Genomic DNA, 26,810 nt, shown 5'->3' on the forward strand with positions numbered 1-26,810 from the left:
ACTTTAAATAATTTGTGTAGAGCTGCCCCTTTAAGATTGCATCATGACATCACTGATGATGTCAGCAATGATGATATCATGGATGGCGGAATGTCGGCTATTATGACATAACAATTGACATTCCCTATATATAGAATGTACACACAGTCACCGGTGCCATTTTTTGGTTCTATAGTTGGTGACTAAACTTGCAGTTAGTTGTTCGCTATGGATCGATGTTTTAAACGCAAACGTCCGGTATCACTATCCGGGATTCTTGGCACCTATTCCCGTGACTCTGAGCTTCTACCCCCCGATGGCGTCCTCAGCTTCACTTACCAGCTAGTGTTGGAGCTAGTAAAGGACTGCCTCACCAAATACCAGCGAGGTGACCTCACCTCCAAGCATCTGAAGGATGTATGTAAGAACATCAGGACCTTACTACAGCAGGTAAGTGGGGGACGCTCCGCACAAAATGTCTCCATAATTGATTCCTCCCCCTTGTTTCTTCTTTAGGCGGAATCCAATATATTACATGACTGATCCCCAGATATGTAGTAATTGTATCTGCAGAAAGAGGAGTAAATGGTCACATAAATGGCGTCCTCCATTCTGCCCTTTCTCATCTCACCATTTTCCTTCCTGTTTGTGTTTATCTTTAGGCACAAATTAGATCTCAAAATGGAGATTTGGGTTTTATTAATGAACTGGCCCAAGACGTCCTGTCTGTACTAGAAGGTCCAGCCCGCCCACCGAGACACCAGGTAAGGAGCCTCATCTTCTCCTTCATGGCCTTGTGTTCTGATCTTCTCCAGATCACCGGTCAGACATCAGCAGATCTGGTGTTAGGTCTTACAGGCCTCCCTGTCAGCTCCTGGCAGGATATGTTATGGCCGCCTGTCTGTGCGGCTCCATCCTCTGTGATCACAGTCTGTATTCTGCTGATGTGGTCACAGCTCAGTGGTGGGCAGTCTGTATTCTGCCTGTCTCACTCTATTATCAGAGTCTTCCTGCTTGTAAATGCTGCAGAAGAGATAATAGAGGTGATGACAGAAACATTGTGTAACAAGTCCCTTAGGGTACCTTCACACTTAGCGATGCAGCAGCGATCCGACCAGCGATCTGACCTGGTCAGGATCGCTGCTGCATCGCTACATGGTCGTTGGTGAGCTGTCAAACAGGCAGATCTCACCAGCGACCAGTGAACAGCCCCCAGCCAGCAGCGACGTGCAAGCGACGCTGCGCTTGCACGGAGCCGGCGTCTGGAAGCTGCGGACACTGGTAACTAAGGTAAACATCGGGTATGGTTACCCGATGTTTACATTAGTTACCAGTGTGAGCAGGGAGCAGGGAGCCGCGCACACTGAGCGCTGGCTCCTTGCTCTCCTAGCTACAGTACACATCGGGTTAATTAACCCGATGTGTAATGCAGCTACATGTGCAGAGAGCAGGGAGCCGCGCACACTGCTTAGCGCTGGCTCCTTGCTCTCCTAGCTGCTGTACACATCGGGTTAATTAACCCGATGTGTACAGCAGCTACATGTGCAGAGAGCCGGAGCCGGCAGCACAGGCAGCGTGAGAGCTGCAGAGGCTGGTAACTAAGGTAAATATCGGGTAACCACCTTGGTTACCTGATGTTTATCTTGGATACAGCTTACCTCAGCTGTCAGACGCCGGCTCCTGCTCTCTGCTCGCTTCATTTGTCGCTCTCTCGCTGTCACACACAGCGATCTGTGTGTCACAGCAGGAGAGCGGCTTTGAAGAAAACGAACCAGGGCTGTGTGTAACGAGCAGCGATCTCGCAGCAGGGGCCAGATCGCTGCTCATTGTCACACACAGCGAGATCGCTAATGAGGTCACTGCTGCGTCACAAAAAGCGTGACTCAGCAGCGATCTCGGCAGTGAGCTCGCTATGTGTGAAGCACCCCTTATACAGATGTAGCCAAGGTTACCTTAACACAGATAACACAGTGCGGAGATATCAGGGGCAAAATACTGTAATGTGACCCCTACCGACATCGGTCAATGGCTTGTGCAATCGCACATTATCTTAACCCCTTCAGCCCCCGGGCACTTTCCGTTTTTGAGTTTTTGTTTTTTGCTCCCCTTCTTCCGAGAGGCGTAACTTTTATATTTTTCCATCAATCTTGCCATATAAGGGCTTGTTTTTTTGCGGGAAGAGTTGTACTTTTAAATGAAACCATACGTTTTACCATATAGTGTACTGGAAAACGGCAAAAAAATTCCAAATTCGGAAAAATTGCAAAAAAAGTGTGATTGTACAATAGTTTTTGGGATATTTTATTCACCGTGTTCACTATATGGTAAAACTGGGGTATCTATGTGATGCTTCAGGTCAGTGCGAGTTTGTAGACACCAAACATGTATAGGTTTATTTGTATCTAAGGGATTAAAAAAAAATTCACAAGCTTGTCCAAAAAAAGTTGCGCACGTTTTGCGCCATTTTCCAAAACCCGTAGCGTTCTCATTTTTCGGGATCTGAGGCTCAGGGATGGCTTATTTTTTGCGTCTCGACCTGACGTTTTTAACGGTACCATTTTTGCTCAGATGCTACGTTTTGATCGCCTGTTATTGCATTTTGCGCAAAATTTGCGGCGACCAAAAAATGTAATTTTGGCGTTTGGAATTTTTTTGCCGCTACGCCGTTTACTGATCAGATTCATTGATTTTATATTTTGATAGATCGGGCATTTCTGAACGCGGCGATACCATATATGTGTCTATTTTCTACAGAGCTGAGAACTGCAGATTTGCTGCTTTACTTTCAATGCCGGCTATATTCCGGCATTGAGAGGAAGTGAGTCATGTTAGCTACAGGCGTCATCACATGACCCTGTGCTACCATGGCAACCACCGAAAGTCATGTCATCATGTCACGTGACTTCCGGTGGGGGCGGGGTAAGTTGACTGTCATGGCGGCGCCCATATACATATCGCTGCCAGATTTTGGCAGCGAAATGTAAGGTGTTAATGGCCGCGGGTGGAGGCGATTCCACCCGCGGCTAGCAGGCACACATGTCAGCTGTTGATAACAGCTGATATGTGCGCGGATCGCCGCCGCCTACTGGCGGCAGGGGGCGGGGCTTACCGGCACACGATCCATGACGTACCCAGTACGTCATGGGTCGTTAAGGGGTTAATAATCTTAGGTGTTATTTGTCAAGTTAAACTTGGCTACATCTGTATATTATTCTGGATTCACTGGAGAGGAGCTGCAGTGTAAAGTAATTTCACCCAATACTGAAATTAAATAAATAACTCCAAATGTAGTCCTTCCTGATTTATGTATATGATTATTAAGGTAAAGGTTCCACATATTAACTATATGTATTATAATTTTCAGGTAACAGCACAAGGTGACTCCAGACGTGGGCAAAATATAAATACCAAAATCCCTGACCCTAAAGGGAGTCAGCGGGAGCTAAACAGCCATCTGATTACAGGTAAGCCGATCATGCAACAAGAAATATCTAGATCGGGGTCTCAAGCTCGGCTGGGTGTATGGGCCGCACATAGGAAAAAATAATTTGGGGGACAAAGTGACATTTTAATTGGTACCATTTTGTTTTTCTCTACACCAGGGGTGGGGAACCTTTTTACTGCCGGGGGCCATTTGGAAATTTCTGCCAACCTTCGGGGGCCGCACAAAATTATCAATGTGAAAATGACCCGGCTATATTTGGTCAAACAATTAACTCACCCGTACCGCGGTAGCTGCAGCTGCTTCTCTTTGGTGCGGCTGTGATGTTCGGCAATACTTATGCTACTTCTCACAACTGCTTTTCCAGGTTTGTCTCTGTCTGGAGCAGTCAACTCTTTGTGATAATAAGATTGGTAAACCATATACATCACACAGGAACTGCTGTATATAAATCACAGTAGACACATCACTGGAGGGGCTGGGGGCATATGCATCACATAGGAAACACTGGGACTGCTGTATATACAGTGCCTACAAGTAGTATTCAACCCCCTGCAGATTTAGCAGGTTTGATAAGATGCAAATAAGTTAGGGCCTTCAAACTTCAAACAAGAGCAGGATTTATTAACAGATGCATAAATCTTACAAACCAACAAGTTATGTTGCTCAGTTAAATTTTAATAAATTTTCAACATAAAAGTGTGGGTCAATTATTATTCAACCCCTAGGTTTAATATTTTGTGGAATAACCCTTGTTTGCAATAACAGCTAATAATCGTCTTTTATAAGACCTGATCAGGCCGGCACAGGTCTCTGGAGTTATCTTGGCCCACTCCTCCATGCAGATCTTCTCCAAGTTATCTAGGTTCTTTGGGTGTCTCATGTGGACTTTAATCTTGAGCTCCTTCCACAAGTTTTCAATTGGGTTAAGGTCAGGAGACTGACTAGGCCACTGCAACACCTTGATTTTTTCCCTCTTGAACCAGGCCTTGGTTTTCTTGGCTGTGTGCTTTGGGTCGTTGTCTTGTTGGCAGATGAAATGATGACCCATCTTAAGATCCTTGATGGAGGAGCGGAGGTTCTTGGCCAAAATCTCCAGGTAGGCCGTGTTATCCATCTTCCCATGGATGCGGACCAGATGGCCAGGCCCCTTGGCTGAGAAACAGCCCCACAGCATGATGCTGCCACCACCATGCTTGACTGTAGGGATGGTATTCTTGGGGTCGTATGCAGTGCCATCCAGTCTCCAAACGTCACGTGTGTGGTTGGCACCAAAGATCTCGATCTTGGTCTCATCAGACCAGAGAACCTTGAACCAGTCTGTCTCAGAGTCCTCCAAGTGATTATGAGCAAACTGTAGACGAGCCTTGACATGACGCTTTGAAAGTAAAGGTACCTTACGGGCTCGTCTGGAACGGAGACCATTGCGGTGGAGTACGTTAGTTATGGTATTGACTGAAACCAATGTCCCCACTGCCATGAGATCTTCCCAGAGCTCCTTCCTTGTTGTCCTTGGGTTAGCCTTGACTCTTCGGACAAGCCTGGCCTCGGCATGGGAGGAAACTTTCAAAGGCTGTCCAGGCTGTGGAAGGCTAACAGTAGTTCCATAAGCCTTCCACTTCCTGATGATGCTCCCAAAAGTGGAGACAGGTAGGCCCAACTCCTTGGAAAGGGTTTTGTACCCCTTGCCAGCCTTGTGACCCTCCACGATCTTGTCTCTGATGGCCTTGGAATACTCCTTTGTCTTTCCCATGTTGACCATGTATGAGTGCTGTTCACAAGTTTGGGGAGGGTCTTAATTAGTCAGAAAAGGCTGGAAAAAGAGATAATTAATCCAAATATGTGAAGCTCATTGTTCTTTGTGCCTGAAATACTTCTTAATACTTTAGGGGAACCAAACAGAATTCTGCTGGTTTGAGGGGTTGAATAATAAATGACCCTCTGAATAAACTTTTCACAATTTAAAAAAAAAAAAAAAATAACATTCTTTTTTGCTGCAGTGCATTTCACACTTCCAGGCTGATCTACAGTCCAAATGTCACAATTCCAAGTTAATTCCGAATGTGTAAACCTGCTAAATCTGCAGGGGGTTGAATACTACTTGTAGGCACTGTATATCACATAGGTGACGCTGGGACTGCTGTATATATATCACATAGGTGACGCTGGGACTGCTGTATATATATCACATAGGTGACGCAGGGACTGCTCTATATATATCACATAGGTGACGCTGGGACTGCTGTATAAACCTCACAGGAAACACTGGGGGCACATACATCACACATGTATATGCCCCCATCCCCTCCTGTGAGGTATATGCCCCCAGCCCCTCCTGTGAGATATATGCTCCCAGCCCCTCCTATGAGATATATGCCCTCAGCCCCTCCTGTGAGGTGTATGCCCCCAGCCCCTCCTGTGATGTATATGCTCCCAGCATCTCAAATGTGATGTATATGCCCAGAGTGTCTGAAATGTGATGTATAAGCCCCCAGCATCTCAAATGTAATGTATATGCCCCAGCATCTCAAATGTGATGTACATGGTCCATCACCTCTTGTGATGTATATGCCACTTACATCTTCAATGTGATTTATCACAGGAGGGGCTGGGGCATACACCTCACAAGAGATTCTGGGGGCATATACATGACCGGAGGGGGTTCGGGCATATACCTGACAGGAAAGGCTGGGGGCATATACATCACAAGAGGGGTATCACAAGATTATAATTTTGTTCCTCCCACTGAGAACATTCAATAAGAGGGGCGGGGGCACAGACATCACTGGGAGACATAAACTTGGCTGTGGGGCACAGACATCACTAGGAGGGACAATGCATCACCGTGGGGGGAGGGACGGGACACAGGCATCACCGGAGGAAGGGGCACAGGCATCACCGGGGGAAGAGGCACAGGCATCACTGGTGGAAGAGGCATAGGCATCACCGGGGGAAGAGGCACAGGCATCACTGGGAGACATAAACTTGGCTGTGGGGCACAAACATCACTGGGAGGGGCACAGGCATCACTAGGATGGACAAGGCATCACCATGGGGGGGGGACACAGGCATCACCGTGGGGAGGGGGGACACAGGCATCACCGGGGGAAGGGGCACAGGCATCACCGGGGGAAGGGGCACAGGCATTACCGGGGGAAGTGCCACAGGCATCACCAGGGGAAGGGGGACAGGCATCACCGGGGGAAGGGGCACAGGCATCACCGGGGGAAGGGGCACAGGCATCACCGGGGGAAGGGGCACAGGCATCACCGGGAGGAGACTGGGGGCATGGACAGCACTTGCAGAACACGGATATCACTAGGGAGCATTGGAGGGAACACAACACTGGGGGTGACACACAGCACTTAAAACTGCACACAGTGTCGGAGAGCGGGCACACAGCGCCAGAGAGCGGGTACAGGGAACAGGCATCACTAGGGGGCACAGGACATCACTGAGAGGAGACTGGGGGCATGGAGAGCACTTGTGGAGCACAGCATTGCAGGGAACACAACACTAGGGGTGACACACAGTACTCAGAGCTGCACACAGCACTGGAGGAGGCACACAGTGTCGGAGAGCGGGCACACAGCGCCGGAGAGTCGGCGCTGGGCACAGGCATCACTAGGTGAGGCACAGGCATCATTAGGGAAGGGGGGGGCACAGGCATCATTAGGGGTGGCATGGACAGGACTGGGCAGCCATAGGCATCAGTAGCAGGGCACAGACATCAATGGGGGGCAGAGGACAACACTATGGGGGGCACAGGCATCACTATGGGCCTGTAGTAATGTGCCCCCTCCTGTAGTAATGTGCTCAACATTGTCCCCTTTTACTAATGTGCCCCATCCTTATTCCCATCCTCTAGTAATGTGCCCATCCTGTAGTAACGTGCCCCAGTCTTGTCCCCTTTAATTAATGTGCCCCACCTTCCCCCCCTTCCTTTAGCAATGTGCTCATCCTGTTGTAATGTGCCCCCTCCTTGACCCCATCCTGTAGTAATGTACCCCATCCTGTAATAATGTGCCCCCTCTACATCCCCATTTACTAACGTGCCCCATTCCTTGTCCCCATCCTGTAGTACTGTGCCCCATCTTTGTCCCCGTTCTGAAGTAATGTTCCCATCCCTGTCCTCTTTTACTAATGTGCCCATCCTGTAGTAATGTCTCCTTTACTGATCCTCTTCTTTTAGCAATGTCCCATCCTGGTCCTCTATTGTGCCATTCTACACACACACACACACACACACACATTCCAAAACTGCCGCGCTTCATCTAAAATTCAGATGAACGTTTTGCCATTGTGCAGTCAAGCTCTCTCTGCACTATTCTAATGGCAGCAACCAGTTAATCAGATGCAAGTGTCGCGGGCGGGGAGGAGGGTGTCAGCACACCGCGCTCACCCCTTCTGCTCGGGTCCGGCAGTTGCTCCTGGTGGCTCGAGCCGTGGGCCGGATCCCGGGGTGTCTCGAGCGACACTCCTCGCCCGTGAGTGAAAGGGGGTGTTTGTTGGGTGTGGGGATTGTTATAGTTCGTGACGCCACCCACGGTTGTGGTGATTGCACCACCGCTGCTCAGTATGGGGGTCCCGGGGATGGTGATGCGGAGCAGCCAGGTGTTGTGTTGCCCCTCCGTGGGTAGGGGTTGGTGATCCCGGGGCCCAGTGAAGTGATGTGAAGTGTAGGGCCCGGTGGGCGCAGGGACGCGGGGGCAGCGCTGTGCCTTGCGGCACTGTGGTACTCACTCAGCCTGAGACACGGACACAGTTTGTACGGTAAACCAACGGCTGGTAGGACGGTCCCACAGACGGCTGCACCTGCACTCCCGGTAGGTGACGGTGACGTCTCTCTTCCTTGCACCTGTGTTGTCTGATGGTAGCGGTGGATTCCCTCCGGTTACCCGCTCCCCGACTGCAATCTGGGCCGGAGGAGCTCTACACTTTGCCCGCAGGCGCTGGCCCTGGGGAAACTGGTGCCCTGGCGGTGGCGGTGTCTCCCCGGTAATGGTTGGGCTGTTGCCGTCAATCGGGACTTGGTTGTTGGGGGATCTACGTCCCCTTCACTGACGGATTCGGCAAATTTGGCGACTCCTAGCCTTGCCGGGGTCCGAGAGGCCCCTGCCCTGGTGCTGACTGTCCTTCGGAACACTGCTCCAGACCACCGGGCACACAGCCAACGGGGTCCTTCCAGGAACTTCCAAACGGTCCCCCTCCAAACAGTCACCGCCGTCGCTGACCTTGCTGTTCTGGCCCTACACAAAGCTGGGCTCTCAGGCTTTCTTTCCTTCTGTCACTTTACTTGCTTTTCTCCTTTACACTTCTCTACTTTCACCACTTTCACTTAGCTGTTTACTTTCCACTTAGCTCCTCACTCCTGCTCCTCCCTGAGCTAACTGCACTCTTGCCCTGCCTGGGCTAATCTTCACTCCTTCCACTTCCTCCTCCCTGACAGTCCTGCCTGGAACTTCCTGCCTCCAGAGTTGTGAGCTCCTCGGTGGGCGGAGCCACCTGCCTGGCCCACCCCCTGGTGTGCATCAACAGACTCCTGGAGGAAGGCAACAAGGATTTGTAGGTTAGCAGATGTGCCTACCTGGAGTGTGGGGTGTGGTGGTGTTGTGACCTGTGTCCCCTGGCTTGCCCAGGGCGACACATTCCCCCTTAGCAAAATGCAGACCGTCCGCGGGCTGCCGTCCTACACCGGTTTTATTTTTCTGTAAAAAGGGGATAACAGGGTTAAGCAAACATAAATACATTTTTAATCAAAAACTCTTCCCAAGACGGGAGGCACATTTACTTAAACGTTGCAACGGTTTACGGCTACGGTTTCCGCTCTCTCCCACCCAAGCAACCTGGCCCTGATGCTGCCCCTAAAGCCCAGGCAGCACCCCTTGACCCACAGTCCAGCACAAGTTACCCGAGCGGGATCTGTCCTTCCCCTCCAGAGGGTAGCCACCGGTTCCTTTGGTGGCTGGGCCCCAGCCTGCTCTGCTCAGGGCCCTCCCTCCAACCTGCCTCTCCGGAGGCGGCATTGCGGAAACGGTAACGGTAACCAACATATTTACAAGCCACTTAACGTTTGTGGTGCCCTGCAAGTTCACGGGCTTGTCCATGGATAGTTCCCATGCATTTTAAACGGTCCCCACGGGGACAACGGTGCCGGCTCCTGCCGGTTGCAAATCAACAAACAAATCAGGTGACTTCTTCGGTAATTTCACTTATCATTTCAAACTTTTCAACTTTTAAACAGACACACAACACTCTTTTACATTTGCGGGCCCCTCTTACTCATAGAACGGTCTCCCTGTACCTAAGTGGGGGTCTACCTAGGTTGGAACGGGTGGACCTTCGGGGCCCGGTGTCAGTGGTGCTAGACAGTGGAGTAGAGGGAACAATCGGTTCCTCCTCCCTGCTATAGTGTGGAGCAGGCGGAGGTGCAGGGGGGCTGGGTACAGGTTCATCCCTGGGCACTGGCACTGGTTCTGTCTCACGGTTAACCGCTTCCACTACTTCTTCATCCACGGGTTGTGGGAACAGTATCACTGGAAGTATCACCGCGCCGTTCTGTGTAGGCCAGTTTGCTGGGAAGTCACCCATTACAGTGTGGATTACCTCTGCTGCCTTTTCCACTGGTGGAGGAACCGGTACTTCAGCCTCTGCTTTCAACGCTGGGGGGCATTTTTTTAGATGGTCCCGAGAAACTGTGGCCAGGGTGCCCCCTTGGTCACGACTGATCTGGTAGGTCTTCCCATTGTCCCACTCGGTGGGTTGTACGACGTAAGGGACTTGCTCCCACTGGTCATACAGTTTGTGGGCTTTTCTCTTCCGTTTCAGCACCACATCTCCTGGCTGGAAAGGACCTGCAGGCGCCTTCTGGTTGAACCGGTGCTCTTGCTGTTCTCGACTTCGACTGAGGTTTTTCTCCACATACTCCTGGATTTGCCGGTACTGGGCCCTCCTCCGACTTTCCCACTCTGCCGTTGAAGGGAGTGCTTCCGGAGCCTCCAACCCCATCTCCAGATCCACCGGCAGGCGGCCAGGCCGAGCCCTCATCAGATACGCTGGGGTGCACTTCGTCGAGCTGGATGGGATATTATTGTACATGTCGACCAAGTCGGGTAACTTTTCCGGCCACATGTTCCGTTCTTCCAGCGGTAGCGTCTTGAGGAGCCCCAGGACCAAGTGGTTCATTTTCTCGCACATGCCGTTGGTTTGGGCGTGGTACGGAGTGGTCCGGATCTTCTTGCAGCCGTACAACTGGCAGAATTCGTGAAACACTTCTGCTTCAAAAGCCGGGCCTTGGTCAGTCAGCACCTTCTCGGGGTACCCATGGGGTCGGCAAAAATAGGCCTGGAACGCTCGAGCAGCGGTTCGACCAGTCAAGTCCTTAACGGGGACTACCACCATAAATCTTGAGTAGTGGTCTACCATGGTCAATGCGTAGGTGTACCCACTTCGGCTAGGGGTGAGTTTGACATGGTCCAGGGCGACCAGCTCCAGCGGCTGATGGGTGACGATGGGATGTAACGGTGCCCTCTGGCTAGTCTCGTCCTTTCTCCTCAGTGTACAAGGACCGCACTCTCGGCACCAAGCTTCCACCGATTCAGGCATCCCACTCCAATAGAACCGCTCCCTCAACAGCATCTCCAGCTTCTTCCACCCGAAGTGGCCAGCACCATCATGGTATGCCCGCAGGACAGTAGCAACCTCAGCTTGAGGAACGATCAACTGGCATATTTTCTCATGGGTCTTTGGGTTGATCAGCTCACGGTACAGCCTCCCTTGGTGTAGGTAGAGCCGTTTTCGTTCTTTCCACAAGCGTTGGGCTTCGGCTGGAGCGGCAGGGTCTATTCCCATAGCACCTTGTTCCACCAGGGTCTTGACAAGGCGGACAGCCGGCGCTTGGTCCTGGGCGTCCTGCCACTCTTGACTGGGCCGCGGGTCCAGATCCACCCGTTGCTGACATACTTGTACTCTTTCAGTAGGCGGCTGGTGGAACGCAGGCAACTCAATCTCCTCGAGGTCGTCATCCTCGCACCCCTCTTCTGACAAATGGGGCATCCGGGAGAGTGCATCTGCATTGATGTTGACACGACCAGCTCGGTACTTTATGGTGAAATCGTAGTTGGCTAACCGGGCTACCCACCGCTGCTCCAGCGCGCCCAACTTGGCCGTGTTCAGGTGAGTCAGTGGATTGTTGTCCGTGAATGTGGTAAATTTTGCTGCCGCCAAATAGTGCCGAAACCGCTCCGTGATAGCCCACACCAACGCCAGTAGCTCAAGCTTGAAAGAGCTATAATTCTCAGGGTTCCTTTCGGTCGGCTGGAGTTTTCGGCTGGCGTAGGCAATCACCTTCTCCTTTCCATCCTGGACCTGGGATAGGACCGCTCCTAGCCCCACGTTACTGGCGTCCGTGTGGAGGATGAATGGGCGCCCATAATCAGGGTACGCCAGGACCTCTTCTCCGGTCAGGGCCGCCTTCAACTGGCAAAAGGACTCCTCATGCTTGTCTTCCCACGACAGTGGGGCTCCAATGGGTCTTCCACCTTTGGTCTGTCCCACGAGGAGATCTTGCATGGGGGCAGCCATCTTCGTGTACCCCTTTATAAAGCGCCGATAGTATCCCACCAGGCCCAGAAACTGCCTTACCTCCCTCACTGTGGTTGGTCTCGGCCAGCTCTGGATGGCAGTGATCTTCTCAGGGTCGGGGGCGACACCATCCGCACTCACCAAATGCCCTAGATACTGCACCCTGGGTTTCAGCAAATGGCATTTTGAGGGCTTCAACTTCATCCCGTACTTGGCAAGGGACGCGAACACCTCGGCCAGGTGCTCCAGATGGGCTTCATACGTCTGGGAATAAACAATCACATCATCCAAATACAGCAGGACGGTCTCGAAGTTTAAGTGTCCCAGACAGCACTCCATCAACCGTTGGAAGGTCCCAGGGGCATTGCACAGCCCAAACGGCATGCTATTGAATTCGCAGAGCCCCATCGGGGTGGTGAAGGCGGTCTTCTCCCGGTCCTCTGGGGCCACGGCCACTTGCCAGTATCCGCTGGTGAGGTCAAGGGTCGAGAAGTAGTTTGCAGTTCTTAGTGCAGCCAAAGACTCTTCAATACGAGGCAACGGATAGGCATCTTTATGGGTTATCTGGTTGATCTTCCGGTAGTCCACACACATCCGCATGGTACCATCCTTCTTCTTGACCAGTACCAACGGAGCGGCCCAGGGACTACAGCTGTCCCGAATAACCCCTGCCTCCTTCATATTCCTCAACATATCCTTGGCATACTGGTAATGTGCAGGGGGAATAGGTCTATACCTCTCTTTGATAGGGAGATGTTCACCCGTGGGAATATGGTGTTGGACCCCCTTGATCTGCCCAAAGTCTAGGGGGTGCTTACTAAACACCTGTTCGTACTCCTGCACCACCCTGTGTACCCCTGCCCTGTGATGTGTAGGGGTGTCATCCGTGCCTACATGTAGCTGTTGGTGCCACTCCTTTGTGTCCCCCTGGGGTGGGGAAGTGCTGGTGGTAGGTGGGAGTGTGGATGGACTGGCTTCATGGATAGTGTGAGGGTCCAGGGTGAGCAGCTTGGCAATGGTGGCATACCGGGGGAGCCTGACTTCTTCCTCCCCACAGTTCAACACTCTCACGGGCACTCTCCCTTTCTTCACATCTACCACCCCTCGGGCGGCTACTACAGTGGGCCAGTGCTCGGAAGGCATGGGCTCCATCATCGCAGGGTAGTCACGCCCCTGAGGCCCTACTGCTGCCCTACACCAAATCATCATCTCACTCCTAGGGGGCACAGTCAATGGAGCAACATCCATCACTCTCACTCCACCAATCTCCCCTCCGGTTGAGCTTACATGCTGGCGGTACATCAGGGCGCGGATCTCACGCTGCACAGCCCTCTGCCGGCTCCCCGCCGCTGTGGTGGCTAGCTGTTGCAATAGGTTCAACACATCAGCCATGCAGTGTTCCATCACATTGGTTCCCAGCACTATTTTCGGGTTATGATCACTGGGTTCATTCATGATCACAATCATGCCCTGATGTTGCAGTTCAGCTTGCCCCACTGTCATAGCCACCTGTTTATACCCCACCTGGGTCAATGGAAGTCCATTAGCGGCAATCAAATTTATACTATTGTCTGGAGGCGCCAGCTCGTCTGTGGCCCAATACTGCTGATACAACGTGTACGGTATGGTAGTTACCTGTGATCCAGTGTCCAAGAGAGCCATCACTGGTATGCTGTCCACAGCCACGGGGATGATAGGGCGGGCCCTGACATATCGGTCTCGCCAGTCCGGGGGGCCACGGTGTTCTACTCCTGAGGATTGGCCCGGGGCCCCAGGGGTTGCTCGTTTAACGGGCACTGTCGATAATAATGGCCCGGCTTACGGCACTTGTAGCAGATTGGAGGTCTGCTCCGCGGGTTGTTAGCGCTTCTCCGCTGCATCCAGGGAACATCTTTGGGACTGTCAGCAAGCTGTATCTGCGCTGGGGGCTGGGATCTGGTCAGAGGTTGCAGTGCAGCAAGGATTTTGGCAAGGTCTCCGTCCAGGCGACGGACCTGGGCTGCCAACTCTTCAACTGTGCTGCTCGGGGCTGCAGGCATTACAGAGGTCGGTTTGGCTGAGGCCGCCATAACAGGAGCTGTCTCGACGGGCCACGGGACGGGTTCCAGAACTTCAGCAGCTGGGGGCTGTAGTGCTTTGATAGCCCGCTCCTTTAACACAGCAAAGTCCACATCAGGGTGTTCCAGGGCCCACAGCCGGAGTTGTTTACGATCCTCAGGGGACCTCATCCCCTGCGCAAATTGCTCCACTAACATCTTGTTGCTATCCGCCTCATTAATAGAGTTCACCCGCTTCAGCGTGCGGAGGGCGGTCTGCAGACGTAGAGCATAGTCCCGAATGCTATCCCCAGCTCGTTGCCGGCACTGGTAAAACTGCATCCTCAGCTCAGCTTCAGTCCGGGTCTCGAAGGCAGTCTGTAGCTTCTCGAAGATGGTGGCTACAGAGAGCCGGTCCCCCTCGGCCCAGGTCTCCGCTTCCTGCTCCGCCGCACCGGTTAACTGGCCTAGCACTATCGCTGCACGTTGCTTATCAGTCAGGGGGTACAGCTCTAGCAACGGGTTAAGCTTTTTCCGGAAGGCCTGTAGGGCATCCGGTTTCCCGTCATACTGCGGTAGCCAGGCAGCTCCGGGTGCATAGGGCAAGGAAAACGGCATGACCTGAGCAAGCGCGGGGGCCGCGGCACCTCCCGCCGGTGCGGCCAGGACCTGGGCAGGCCCATTCCCATCCGCGGGTGCCGCTGCGGCTGCGACCACCGCTCCTCCAGCGGCTCCGTCGGGCGCAGACATCTTGTTTCCGTCCCCCTTAGCTCTTTCCGGCCCCTCCTCTCTCGGGGCGGGGTTTTGACCTTCGCGCCTCTACTGCTCGAGAAGACCCTCGAGCGGGAACTTTTCGCGCCAAAGATGGCGGCTTCTGAAATTTTTCTGCCGGATACCTCCGGCGGTAACAAGGCGCACCTCTACCAGACGGAAGAGCGGTAAGATCCTGTTCGTGACGCCAAGTTGTCGCGGGCGGGGAGGAGGGTGTCAGCACACCGCGCTCACCCCTTCTGCTCGGGTCCGGCAGTTGCTCCTGGTGGCTCGAGCCGTGGGCCGGATCCCGGGGTGTCTCGAGCGACACTCCTCGCCCGTGAGTGAAAGGGGGTGTTTGTTGGGTGTGGGGATTGTTATAGTTCGTGACGCCACCCACGGTTGTGGTGATTGCACCACCGCTGCTCAGTATGGGGGTCCCGGGGATGGTGATGCGGAGCAGCCAGGTGTTGTGTTGCCCCTCCGTGGGTAGGGGTTGGTGATCCCGGGGCCCAGTGAAGTGATGTGAAGTGTAGGGCCCGGTGGGCGCAGGGACGCGGGGGCAGCGCTGTGCCTTGCGGCACTGTTGTACTCACTCAGCCTGAGACACGGACACAGTTTGTACGGTAAACCAACGGCTGGTAGGACGGTCTCACAGACGGCTGCACCTGCACTCCCGGTAGGTGACGGTGACGTCTCTCTTCCTTGCACCTGTGTTGTCTGATGGTAGCGGTGGATTCCCTCCGGTTACCCGCTCCCCGACTGCAATCTGGGCCGGAGGAGCTCTACACTTTGCCCGCAGGCGCTGGCCCTGGGGAAACTGGTGCCCTGGCGGTGGCGGTGTCTCCCCGGTAATGGTTGGGCTGTTGCCGTTAATCGGGACTTGGTTGTTGGGGGATCTACGTCCCCTTCACTGACGGATTCGGCAAATTTGGCGACTCCTAGCCTTGCCTGGGTCCGAGAGGCCCCTGCCCTGGTGCTGACTGTCCTTCGGAACACTGCTCCAGACCACCGGGCACACAGCCAACGGGGTCCTTCCAGGAACTTCCAAACGGTCCCCCTCCAAACAGTCACCGCCGTCGCTGACCTTGCTGTTCTGGCCCTACACAAAGCTGGGCTCTCAGGCTTTCTTTCCTTCTGTCACTTTACTTGCTTTTCTCCTTTACACTTCTCTACTTTCACTACTTTCACTTAGATGTTTACTTTCCACTTAGCTCCTCACTCCTGCTCCTCCCTGAGCTAACTGCACTCTTGCCCTGCCTGGGCTAATCTTCACTCCTTCCACTTCCTCCTCCCTGACAGTCCTGCCTGGAACTTCCTGCCTCCAGAGTTGTGAGCTCCTCGGTGGGCGGAGCCAACCGCCTGGCCCACCCCCTGGTGTGCATCAACAGACTCCTGGAGGAAGGCAACAAGGATTTGTAGGTTAGCAGATGTGCCTACCTGGAGTGTGGGGTGTGGTGGTGTTGTGACCTGTGTCCCCTGGCTTGCCCAGGGCGACACACAAGCAGATGACGTCATACGCATCAGTTGCTTGCCTCTGATTGGTCAGCAGCTGCCATTGGAATAGTGCAGAGAGAGCTTCACTCTTCGCCCTTGAGGCAAAACGTTCATCTGAAATGAAGCAGCGATGGCTGCAGCCCCTGCACTGGCCGCGATCGCACAAGAGGGTACGTGCCTGCGGGCCACAAGAAGCAGCCTGAGGGGCCACATGCGGGCCGCGTGTTTGAGACCTGTGATCTAGATATTGTAGAGAAAAGGTAATAATCTGTAGATTAACTGTCTCTACTCTTTATAATGGGAATCTGTCATCATATTTTCACATAAGGAAGTAGAGGTATGGCTGTACAGCCACCATAAACCGATATCTTTTTATATAAAGATTCAATAGACAGTCATGGGAATGTAGAAGCCGTATGTATATCAGGCTGGAAATGCACAGTAGACTTCAAGGAAAAACCGCTGCAGTAACCCGCCCCCTGTGCAGTGATCCGCCCCCTGTGCAGTGACCCGCCCCAGCTGCAGTGACCCACCCCCTGTGCAGTGACCCACCCCAGCTGCAGTGACCTGCCCCCTGTGCAGTGATCCGTCCCCTGTGCAGTGACCCGCCCCAACTGCAGTGACCCGCCCTGCTGAAGTGACTCACCCCCATTGCAGTGACCTGCCCCTTGTGCACTTGCAGCCTGATTTACATATGGCTTATATTATTGGTTTCACATTACTGGCACATCAGATCTCTCCAAAAATATTTTTTTTTTATTGGAGGACAAGCACCTATACAGCAATACCCCCTACCTGCTGATTTCCATGTTCCCATATAAGAAGCATCAATCCCATATTCAGACGTCTCGTCATTTTCTCCGTTATATTGTTGTATTATTTATCTAAGATTAATATTATCTGATACATTTAATTTCTTCATTATTTTATCCCTATTTTAGAAAAAACTGAGCTGTCGACTCCAGATAGTGGAATCTGTGAGATCCCGGAGATCCATGAATCTGCTAGTGTAAGTATCATAGAGGGATCTGTCTGTATATTATCAGATCCCGGGGTGTGAATGACTCCTCTAATATCCCCCATATACCCATGGAATATCTCTATTCTAAGCAGGTAACAGCATTTATAGTCCGTTCCCCCCGGTGTGATCTCCCATATTATCCCGCGCTGTACAGTGATCCCGGTGTATGGAGGATCCCCCATTACATAGGTGTCTGCCGAGCGTCCGGCTTGTATCCTCCTCTACATCGGATCAGTAGAATCAGCTGGGACATAAAATAGACGGAGAAGTTTCTGCGTCTGGAGCTTTTTTCCTGCAGTTTCTAGATCGTAAAATAATTTCTAATTTTTTTTATAGAACGTGATCGCAACCCGCGCGAGAACGCCGAGTAAGAGCGATTATGACATGTCCATACTGATCGGCAAGGGAGCATTCGGGTGAGTTTCCCTTTGGGATTATGCACATTTCTCAGGTCCCTATGACAGTTCTTCTGCGTCTGTGCTCTGCCATCCAGTGTGACCATAGACAAGTGACGAGTCCACATCACTGTCCACGTCTAATTGTCACTGTTCAATTGTAACAAATTCAGTTAGCTACTAGTGAATCTGAATTTTTGAGGACATGGATGAGGACGTGGCAGACGTGGCACTGACATCCTATAGGTGACCTTTTATACAGTGTTATTATATGAATGTTTAATGAGACTGGACTTCTAGTATTAACCCCTAGTACAGAAGATCATATGACGAGTTCTATAAACCATGCATTTTCCTTCTCTCCAGTGCGGTCAACTTAGTGCGCCATAAAGACTCCAAAAAGATCTTTGCCATGAAGAAATTGGACAAGAAGGAGCTTAATACTCCATCAAAAATACAACAAGCTTTCCTGGAGAGGGACATCTTAACATTCGCTGATTGTCCCTTTGTGGTCTCCATGCTTTGCTCCTTTCCAACCAAATCTCATCTGTGTATGGTTATGGAGTATGTAGAAGGTAGGACGTGTACATTGTATTACATTCAGCCCATGTCTGCTTACATCTCATCACCTTCTCTATCCTGCCCCAATGTCTCCGCTCTCTTCTCATTATACACCATGTGTGATCTGCTGTATCGTCCCTCACCGGCCATATTTCCTTTCTACTATAGGTGGAGACTGTCGGAAACTTCTAAGAACCATGAAAATTTTACCTATCTCCTTGGCCCGCTTGTACTTTGCGGAGGCCATGCTTGCTGTGGAATATCTGCACAGCTATGGTGTGGTGCATAGAGACCTGAAACCGGACAAGTAAGTGACCGCTGTAGTATAATAAAGGGGGGTTATCACATATTATTACATGGCTTGCATGGCTAAAACCATCTTTTCTTTCACAGCCTCCTGATAACATCTGCAGGACACATTAAAGTCTCAGATTTTGGGGTGTCAAAATTCGGTCTCATGATGCCAAAAACCAACATCTACCAGGAATCACCTGAGAACATCGCCAGAGAGTTCCGCGATCGTGAGGTCAGTATCACCTACTGGAACGTCACTTCTTCACTATAAATCTCACCAACCTTTTCTTTCTTCTCTGGAGAATTTTTCCGCTGAGATTTCGTCTTCTGTCCTTGTGTTTTTATCGAGAGATCTTTTCCTAAAAATAGTTTCATCAATCTCCTCTTTCTTCTTTTGGTTTCCAGATGTGGGGCACCGTATGTTACATGGCCCCCGAGGTCATCCTGTCGAAAGGCTTCGGAAGACCTGTTGACTGGTGGTCAATGGGGATCATCCTATACGAATTCCTCGTAGGAAATGTACCGTTTCATGATAAGGACAAATATGAGCTTTATAGAAAGATCGTCAGAGGTAAGTAGAGTAATCCACTCATTACTTGGGTTGGTTTAGTTACTTGGTTTATAATTGTGCAGCTTTACTGTATAATACAGTTCAATAACGTTTATTTTTTGTCATTTTCTATACAATAGGTGACATTTATTTTAAGTGTTTTCCTGCTCTTCCTCTCGATGCTCGAAACCTCATCACTAAGCTGCTGAGAAGAAATCCTGTACAAAGACTTGGGACAGGTAATGTATATAACAGTATTAACACTTACTTATTACGCCCAGAACATACCAATCATCATCACGAGGATCAGCTCTTCTTCTGCTTGTCCATTTCTAAAAAATTCATTGAAAAAAATGATAGTCCTCAGTGGCTGATACTTTATAATGGCTAACAGTAGGTTTCCTTCATGTTATGTCCATGTCAATAGTTCAGATTTCTCTCCAGATATGGAGCAGTCTCTGACAATGTCCACATCACTTTTGATCTTTTTTTTCCAGGAGGAGCAGATGAGATCAAGTGTCAGCCATTCCTCGAAGACTTAGATTTTGAGAACCTTCTAAGTCAGGATCCGGAGTACGTTCCTCAGCGTTTATCAGATGTGTTCAGCTGCCTCTCTGACAGTAAGTAGATGGAGACATCATCCAGACTAAGTGGCTGATGGTCTTCACTAATGTGTGACTCTCACTTCCTAATAATACTAATGATAACATGGTAACTATCGATGACCATTGGTCATGCTGACAACTCCTAATAACATTTCATTACTTATGTATTTTAGATGACTCTGATGTATACCAACCTATGGGCTCAGAGGATAAGGACAAGAGAAGAGAGGACAATGAGAACCGTGAGTTCGAAAACTTTACATCATCTTCTGAAAGTCTTTCTAAAGTAAGTATGGGATCAACACATAAAAATATGTGCGAAAATGTAAGAAAAAGGTATATTATAGTTTCTTTTTATCCCTTTTTTAGCTCTGCACCAGCGTTATCAGGACGATGAGCAAAGAGGATCCCAAGTCGCCTCCAGAGAGTTCTCAAGAGTCCAACACAAAAATCTCAGAAATGTGAGTAGATGAAGGGGTCATTACTGGGATCTCCAGCTGATATACTGTATGTACCCAACACCAAACATAGGACATGAATAACATAATATTAAAAACAGCATCAACCAACTCATGATTAGTGGTCGTTGTGGTTTCGGCTTCAGAAACCGTTGGGGATAGCTAGCAACTCGTAAATGGGGCAGCATGGCGGCTCTGTGGTAAACACTGTAGCCTTGCAGCACTGGAACTTGGGGTCAAAAGACAATGTCTGCAAGGATTCCTTCCTTTGTGGGGTTCCTTGCATACTTAAAAGAGATACTGATAGGGAGATCGGATTGTGAGCCCCAATGGGGTCAGTGATGATGTCTGTAAAGTGTTCTGAAAAAAAATGGCGCTATATACGTGCCTAAAAGAAATATTTGCAGCCAGTCCTGCATTTTTAATGTTACTTCCACTGCAGGTGAGATGTGATATTACATGCCGGCCATTCTTAGTAGTGGTTTTCCATTCAGCTCCATATGAGGTAGTATTGAGCAGGAGCCCATTCCCACTATGACTTTCCTATGTCTTGTAGTCAGGTGTTATTCTGGTCAGACGACCCCTTATATAATGCTTTAGTTTAGTGATTTACATGTTTTTCTTCCACCAAACAGGCAGAAAGAATCTCCTCCGGTATCTGATGGAGACGATGCTGTGAGCAGCGGGATATCCTCGTTCCCATTCTCAGGTATGTACATGTCTACAGCACCAAAAATGTGGATGTTCACTTCAAGGCTCAGATAATTCCATAGATATTCTCTGTAATGGGCCTCATATGTTATCCATGTTTCATGGTCCCAAATATGTTAAAAAAAAAACAGACCATAGGAGCCAATTCAGATGATGTACGCAAACACAGAACGTGGCAAACCCTCCTAAACAAGATGGCCGCAGCCCAGGTGCACGATGCTGATGATACAGCCACTGAAACCTCCACACTAAAGGGGAGAGGCAGTTGTTTAGCATAGGACATGCACACTAATAAGGCTTGCATTGTGAGCTCGTCATATAGATGAGTGAGATGCACAGTGTCTGAACTGTTACCTATAAATGACGCCAGAAACCTAGGTAAGGCGAGATAACCAGCACTATATGGGTGCATCTCACACGGATACGCGAGATGCACTGTGTCTGAATTGTGGCCTATAAATGACGCACAACACCAGGTCAGGCGGTTAGTTAGCACTATATAAGTGCATATCACATGACGGACTCACCATTTAACCAATTGAATTCAGAAGGTCCACACACATCCTGCAAAAATAGATAAAATGTGTAATACCTCAAATAGTGAGATATTAGTTGATATTTTGGCCCAAAATATGTAAGCTCGCAATCCATGTCACGGATTCTCACACTTGTGAGTCCCTACACTCAATTATTTGAAAAAAAAAACAAACCAAAACACAGAACTATATAAAAAAAAACAGACAATAGGAGCCAATTTAGATGATGTACGCACATACAGAACGTGGCAAAGTAGCACAACACAGCAGGGGGAGAGATAAGGAATGCAGCTGCACAGAAGCTGTTACTAAACATATCTCATATAGTACTACGAGGTTAAATAAAACAAATCACATCTGTGAGTCAATCTAACTCCAGTGAGAATGAAACACCAGATACAAATAGTGTGAAGCTCATTAAATAATACAATAGTATAAAGGACAGTGTGAATAAACAAACAAATGAGTGCATACAATAGCTAGTGGCATCTCCTCCTGCTGGAGCTAAAATCCCGACGCGCGTTTTGGCTTTTTGGCCTTAGTCAGGCCAAAACATTCTTTAATATACAAGGAAGATATAGAGCAGATCCTATAAGAACATATACTAAATGTGTTATTTTACTTTATGATCAGAATTTCCAGTTATGGAGGAAGAAAAATCTGCAATAAATCTGTAGTATAAAGGACAGTGTCAATAAGCAAATTAAATGAGTGCATACAATTTGTAGTGGCATCTTCTCCTGCTGGCGCTAAAATCCCAACACACATTTCGGCTTTTTAGCCTTCGTCAGGCCAAAAGTGCTTTAATATACAGAGAAGATATAGAGCAGATCCTATAAGAACATATACTAAAAGTGTTATTTTACTTTATGATCAGAATTTCCAGTCCTGGAGGAAGAAAAATCTGCAATAATTCTGAATGAAGAACTGGATTCAGAAAATAACGAACAGGACAAAAAGAGTGAAGGTAAGTGTGAGAACCACCTCCATGTTGTGTGATGTCAGTGAGAAGAATTCATGTGGGGCAGATATCATCTATCAGTGATGGGATTGTCACATGTGTGATGGCTGACAGGGAAGATACAGAGCAGATCCTATAAGAATATATACTCAATGTGTTATTTTTTACTTTCTGATCAGAATCTCCAGCTCAGGAAGAAGCAAAATCTGCAATTCATCTGAGTGGAGAACCAAAATCACAAAATGAAGAACAGGACAAAAAGAGTGAAGGTCAGTGTGAGGACCACCTCCATGTTGTGTGACGTCAGTGAGAAGACTCCATGTGGAGCAGATGCCATCTGTCACATATATGATTGATGACAGGGAAGATACAGAGCGGATCCTATATGAATATATACTCAATGTGTTATTTTACTTTCTTATCAGAATTTCCAGCTCAGGAGAAAGAAAAATCAGCAATAAATCTCAGGAAGGAATCAAAACCAGAAAATGGAGAACGGGGCAAAAAGAGAAGAGGTAAGTGTGAGAACCTCCTCCATGTTGTGTGATGTCGGTCAGTGAGAGGACTCCATGTGGGTCAGATGTCATCCGTCAGTGATGGGATTGTCACATGTGTGATGGCTGACAATGATACCGCACCTCTGTATGGAGAAGATTCCTCGGCTGTTCGGCCACAGTGACTGCACAGTAGTATCAGGTAATATGGAGTCCCATCACTTACTTTATATTTCTTTCTCTTAGGTTCCATCTTCCGCCAGATCTTATCATCCTGCCGACGTGGATTAGTCAGGGCTGCTCGCGCATTTGTGTGTTGTCCCTGTTTCTCTAAAGTCACTTAGAGGACAGGACACCTGAAGTACAGCAAATCCACTATCAATGCTGTACTTTTTGTCCTGTAGCCCTGACTCTGTTCTCTAATGCCTGCTGACTCCGACCCCGGCTATTTCCCTGACTACGATTTTGTCTATTGATTCTGTTTATGGTTTTGTCTCTGCTCTCACCCATGGATATGACTTTTACTGGACTTTCCGCAGTCAGAAGTGTTCACAGACAAGTGACTTACCTGCTGCATAATTAGGCAGTTTCCGGGCTCGGTCTCTGCTCTAACCCTTGGATATGACTTTTACTGGACTTTCCGCAGTCAGATGTGGTCACACACAAGTGACCTTCCTGCTGCAAGACGAGACAGATTCCGGGCTCGGTTTCTGATCTCACCCATTGATATGACTTTTACTGGGCTTTCAGCAGTCAGATGTGGTCACACACAAGTGACTTACCTGCTGCAAGACGAGACAGATTCCGGGCTCGGTTTCTGATCTCACCCATTGATATGACTTTTAATGGGCTTTCAGCAGTCAGATGTGGTCACAGACAAGTGACTTACCTGCTGCATAAAGAGACAGTTTCCAGGCTCGGTCTCTGCTCTCACCCATTGATATAACATTTACAAGACTTTCTACAGTCAGACATATTCACTGATAAGTGACTGGGCGGCACGGTGGCTCAGTGGTTAGCACTGCAGTCTTGCAGCATTGGGGTCCTCGGTTCAAATTCCATCAAGGACAACATCTGTAAGGAGTTTGTGTGTTCTCCCCGTGTTTGCGTGGGTTTCCTCCGGGTACTCCGGTTTCCTCCCACACCAAAGACATACTGATAGGGAATTAATTGCATGATGTAAATTAATAAATATTATCATCATTTTTATATTATTATTATTATTTTCTGCATGAAAAGACAGATTCTGGACTCGGTCTCTGCTGTCAACATTTTACAAGTAAAGCCCAAGGGAAGGGCAATCTTTCAGCCATGGTCTCTCCTGATATTTACCCGACTTCGTTTGACCATTCTTTGCTAATAATAAACATTAGTGGGAATTTCTTTACATCAAGCAGTGTACTCACACGTCTGACATGTATAGTAGGGGTGTGAAGGCCGGGGATCCACTGGGATCTGTTAGATAGGGTGCCTTCACCCACGTCTGTCTGAGGTTGCCTTTTGGGGCTTGTGACAGACCTAAATAAGCATTCCCATCAAAGGGTTTATTCTCTGAATATATTGCAGTCATCGTGTATCCCATGCACCACTCTGCTGTGCGTGCTACTTGGCACCGCGCTCCATTAGCTGCAAACTTCAAGCAGATATCAGAGAATCCAAGACACCATCATTTCTTCTCTTGTTTAGAAAAATAAATATGTAACATACACAACGTTTTGGCCAACACAGGGCCTTTCTCAAGCTAATAAAAGATATACATAACTATAGCACCGCAAACAGTGCTTTATATAGAGGTGTGATTGTAGGTCACTCCCCTCAGTCCCACAGATCCGGCCTCCATTGTCATCACAAGGCCAAATACAACTAAAATCCCAGATAAAAACATATATATATACAAAGAGCATCACTAGATATAATGTCACTTATATCGCCCTCTACAAACATAGTCAAAATGATATCAGATCAGCAAAAAGAAGGTACACGTCTGTATATTTACTATTGTCACATCCCATAAGACCATCCTCGATCCCTCCTCTGAGCCAATAGCGTCCCTGATTCCATCACTGTTCCCACAATGCATTAGTGACCACACAGGGAGTTGTGTGTTTGGGGAGGAGATCACTGTTTAAAAAATTGCACCAACTGCACTTATTGGTGAGACTACTACTAATCTCCATGTGTCCCATATTTATGATCAGGGTATCCGGACGTGTCAAAACATAGTGCGGTCAGTGAAGGGGCAGATCCACCATAGCATCATAGTGTCGCAAAATGCTCCCTGACTTTCTATTGTTCCTGCTTTCAGTATTTATTGGTATAGGTGCCTTTCCTGCTGGATTTTCATCTCTCCCCTTTTAGGACCCAGCAGGAGCCCACCTTCCACCCTGCTGCTGGTTATCAGTATTCCCCTTGTGCATAAATACTCCCACCGCATGAACAGGAGAGGCATTAATGGGACCTGCACAGAGGCTACAGGCTCTATTCATCTTTACAGTCACAGGTCCTGAAATTCCTAGTGCAGAAGGTCCTTCAGCTGCACGGCTCCTGCAGCCTCTGGTCCGGTCCAGCTTCCTCCCCTGCCCTATACCAATCACACAGACCAGTGCAGAGCAGGAGGGCAGAGGGTGGATGTCTGTGAGCGGCCGGGCCCCCCTGCTTGCTTCAGCTCTCTGGGCCCCATACACCAGTAAGGGCAGTAATGCCCGGATGGCGGCCCGGATTACAGCCAGATACATTAATCTCTGAAATGCTATAAGGTTTTGAAGATCCGTGGACCACAGAGGGAGATGTCCGATGTTGTCCACCAGCAGCAGGTGATTGACAGGTCTACCCCCTTGTGTATAAATAGGGCGACACACTTCATTCACCGGCATTGGAGATGGGAAAAGCCAGCTGCGGACATCGTCTGACTAGTCACGTCTCCGGCTAGGGTCCCCGGCTGGATCTTTAGACTGTACAGCTTCTGAAAAGTCGGAGTGTTTCACAGAAATATATACCTACCCGCAATCATACGGCCAGACTGCGAGTCATGCAGCCCGCAGGTGCAGAGCAGGAATCACAGGACTGATCACTGTAATTGCAGCAGCTTTTCTACAGGTTTGTGGTGACTGCTCCTCGTGGGCTCGGTCACACAATACAGTAGGGATTTGCTGGTTTTTAAAGCCAATAATATTTATATGAAATACTCAGAGATACAGGGGCAGGGTCAGACAAATACAGGAAAGGGAACCTGTCACCAAGTTATATAAACTATAACCATCACCTTTCAGCTTCATTTAACCCTTTAATGATTCTGGGTGTTTTTTGTTGTTTTTTTTTGTTTTTTTTTTTCATTTTTTCCTCCTCTTCTTCCAAGAGCCATTTTTTTTTTTATCTTTGCGCCTGCATAGCGCTATTGGGGCTTGGTGTTTGCATTTTATTGCAGTGTTGCGGAACCCAAAAAAGCCATAATTCTGGTGTTTCGATTTGTTTCTCATTACGTTGTTTACCAATCAAATCAATTTTTTGTTATATTTTCATTGGACGATACCAAATATGTATTTTTTATTTTTTTTGGCAAAGTGGTGTGATGTGATCTTGTGGTTTCTCATATTTTTAAACTTGTTTTTTACTTTTTACTGTATTTAGTAGTCCCCTTAGGGAACTTAAAGCTGCATCTGATCGCTCGTGGTGTACAGAGCGGTGCACCAGCATTGCTATGTATAGCGAAAATCACAGTCTCCTATGAACGCCAGTTAAATGTCGGCTTTCACAGAACAGTCATGACAGGAACAGAGGTCTTCAACAGACCCCGGCTTTCATGGTAACCCATAGTTGCTCTGAGATCACGTCACGTCCTCTGACCCCACAATTGCCATCCTCCTGCCTTGATTGACATGGTGGATGTCTCCTGTGTCCTCCAGTCTGTGGCGCCTCCGCAGCTCCTATTCCCTCCAAT

At 49.3% G+C, this 26,810-nt stretch overlaps 1 protein-coding gene and 1 long non-coding RNA gene across 2 annotated transcripts; both read left to right on the forward strand.

The window, feature by feature from the left end:
* Nucleotides 1-667: 667 nt before the first annotated feature.
* On the forward strand, nt 668-17,694 carry LOC142256302 (uncharacterized). Its single transcript, XR_012727513.1, has 4 exons — nt 668-743; nt 3,344-3,443; nt 17,229-17,296; nt 17,645-17,694. It is a non-coding gene; the product is annotated as an uncharacterized LOC142256302 (long non-coding RNA).
* Nucleotides 17,693-23,306, forward strand: LOC142255843 (microtubule-associated serine/threonine-protein kinase 3-like). The gene is made up of 14 exons (XM_075327291.1): nt 17,693-17,724; nt 18,070-18,278; nt 18,433-18,571; nt 18,658-18,790; nt 18,964-19,129; nt 19,249-19,347; nt 19,606-19,728; nt 19,887-19,999; nt 20,083-20,174; nt 20,807-20,880; nt 22,296-22,385; nt 22,559-22,648; nt 22,805-22,894; nt 23,278-23,306. Exons 1-14 carry the CDS (start codon nt 17,693-17,695, stop codon nt 23,304-23,306), a joined length of 1,479 nt encoding a protein of 492 aa, XP_075183406.1.
* Nucleotides 23,307-26,810: the final 3,504 nt, after the last annotated feature.

The sequence above is a fragment of the Anomaloglossus baeobatrachus genome, chromosome 11 (assembly GCF_048569485.1).
Source record: "Anomaloglossus baeobatrachus isolate aAnoBae1 chromosome 11, aAnoBae1.hap1, whole genome shotgun sequence".
NCBI lineage: Eukaryota > Metazoa > Chordata > Amphibia > Anura > Aromobatidae > Anomaloglossus > Anomaloglossus baeobatrachus.